The 1,513-nt window shown below is 50.9% G+C and overlaps 1 protein-coding gene across 1 annotated transcript; it reads right to left on the reverse strand.

The window, feature by feature from the left end:
• Window positions 1–5: 5 nt before the first annotated feature.
• On the reverse strand, window positions 6–983 carry LOC100944475 (actin-related protein T2-like; the record flags this gene model as incomplete). Its single annotated transcript, XM_003802030.2, has 1 exon — window positions 6–983. A coding segment is annotated over exon 1 (978 nt), but the record flags the coding sequence as incomplete, so codon positions are not given.
• Between the last annotated feature and the right edge of the window lie 530 nt (window positions 984–1,513).

The raw sequence follows: 1,513 nt of genomic DNA on the forward strand, positions 1-1,513 counted from the left end.
GGGGTCTCTTTGGAAGCCAGCTGTTCCAGTTCTTTCACGAGCCTTTCCTCCAGGCCAGGAAAGAGAGTGGTGCCCCCGCACAGTACGATCTCTGCAAAAAGGCTCTTCTGAATGTCAGCGTCACATTTCAGGATGCTGCTGGAGACCATTTTCGAGAGTCCTGGATTGTGGATGCCTAGCTGGTCAGGTGCAAAGAGAACTTCTGGTACCTGGTGTAGCTGGTCCCCAAGGTGGATGACATTCCCATCTGGAAGTCTGTATTCTCGCAAGACTTCCTCAGGCTTCTTGCATAGCTCTTTCTCTGGCTCCAGTGCAATGTAGCACAGCGTCTCTTTAATGTCGTTCACCAAGGCCTTGTTGAATATGCAAGAAAAAGTACACCCTCTAGCAAAGAGGAGCCGGGTGAGGTGCTCTGTGATGTCCCTCCCTGCCACATAGAGCTTGGTGACTGCATGAGGCAGGGCGTAACCCTCAAAGATGGGGACGGTGCAGGTGACCCCATGTCCACTGTCCACCACCAGGCCTGTGACGCAGGCAGAGGCATAGAGAGCTACCATGGCATGGTTGGACAGGTAGAAAGCAGGCACATTAAAGTTCTCAAACATCATTTCGGCAAGCTTCTCTCGAGCCTCCCTTGGATTCAAGGAGGGCTCCGTCATGAGTACAGCTTGGTCACAGGGTTTTACTCCCAGCTCCCACTCGAAAAGGTGTTTCCAGACTTGCTCCATGTCATCCCATCCTGTGACCAGTCCACGTTCAATGGGGTAGTGCAAAGACAATGTCTCATACCTGCACCGGGCTTCTTCCCCCACAAAGCACTTCTTCTCACTGGCTCTTTCTGAAGGATTGTTAACTTTAGGATGACCCACGACAGAGTTGATGATATGACGAGGGCCAGCCTCTCCAGAAAACCCCACTTTGCAGAGGCCCGAACCATTGTCAATAATCACAGCTGGAGCATCCAGTACCTGTGGATTAAACATGTCTGCCTCGTCCTTTCCTGAACCTCACCAACATAAGGAAAGAACACTTGGGCCACTTTGTGAGATAGGCACCTTTGGAAGTTTCAAAGCCACAGGATTCCAGAATTCTTAGGCTGTCACCGCAGATGGAGCTAGCAGGTTGTCTTCAATGCACCAGGACACCCCATCATCAACCCACTAATCTTTTCTCATTTCTGGCAGTCTAGGTCCTGCTGAGGCAACTTCAGGGATGATTGTCCTTTCTGTCACAATTTAGCCAAGGCAACAATTGTTCTGAGTGGGTGTCAGAGGGGCAGGCTCTATGAGCCGGTAGTGCTGCCTATCTGGTGAGATGTAAAGCCAAAGAAGGCAAACCATACCGATGAACAGCTTTAGTGAGCCTGTGGACCCAGAGCAGAGGCCTGATTTTAGAACAAAGTAAAGCTGCCAAACTGTGGGCCCGTCCCAGAGAACTACTCTCTACCCTCTCCGCTCTGGTGAGCTTGGTTCTGCAGAATGCTAAAAATATCTTTCCCTTTGCTCAAGGGAGG

The sequence above is a fragment of the Otolemur garnettii genome, unplaced genomic scaffold, assembly GCF_000181295.1.
Source record: "Otolemur garnettii isolate 467f Iridium unplaced genomic scaffold, OtoGar3 scaffold00227, whole genome shotgun sequence".
In the NCBI taxonomy this organism is placed as follows: domain Eukaryota; kingdom Metazoa; phylum Chordata; class Mammalia; order Primates; family Galagidae; genus Otolemur; species Otolemur garnettii.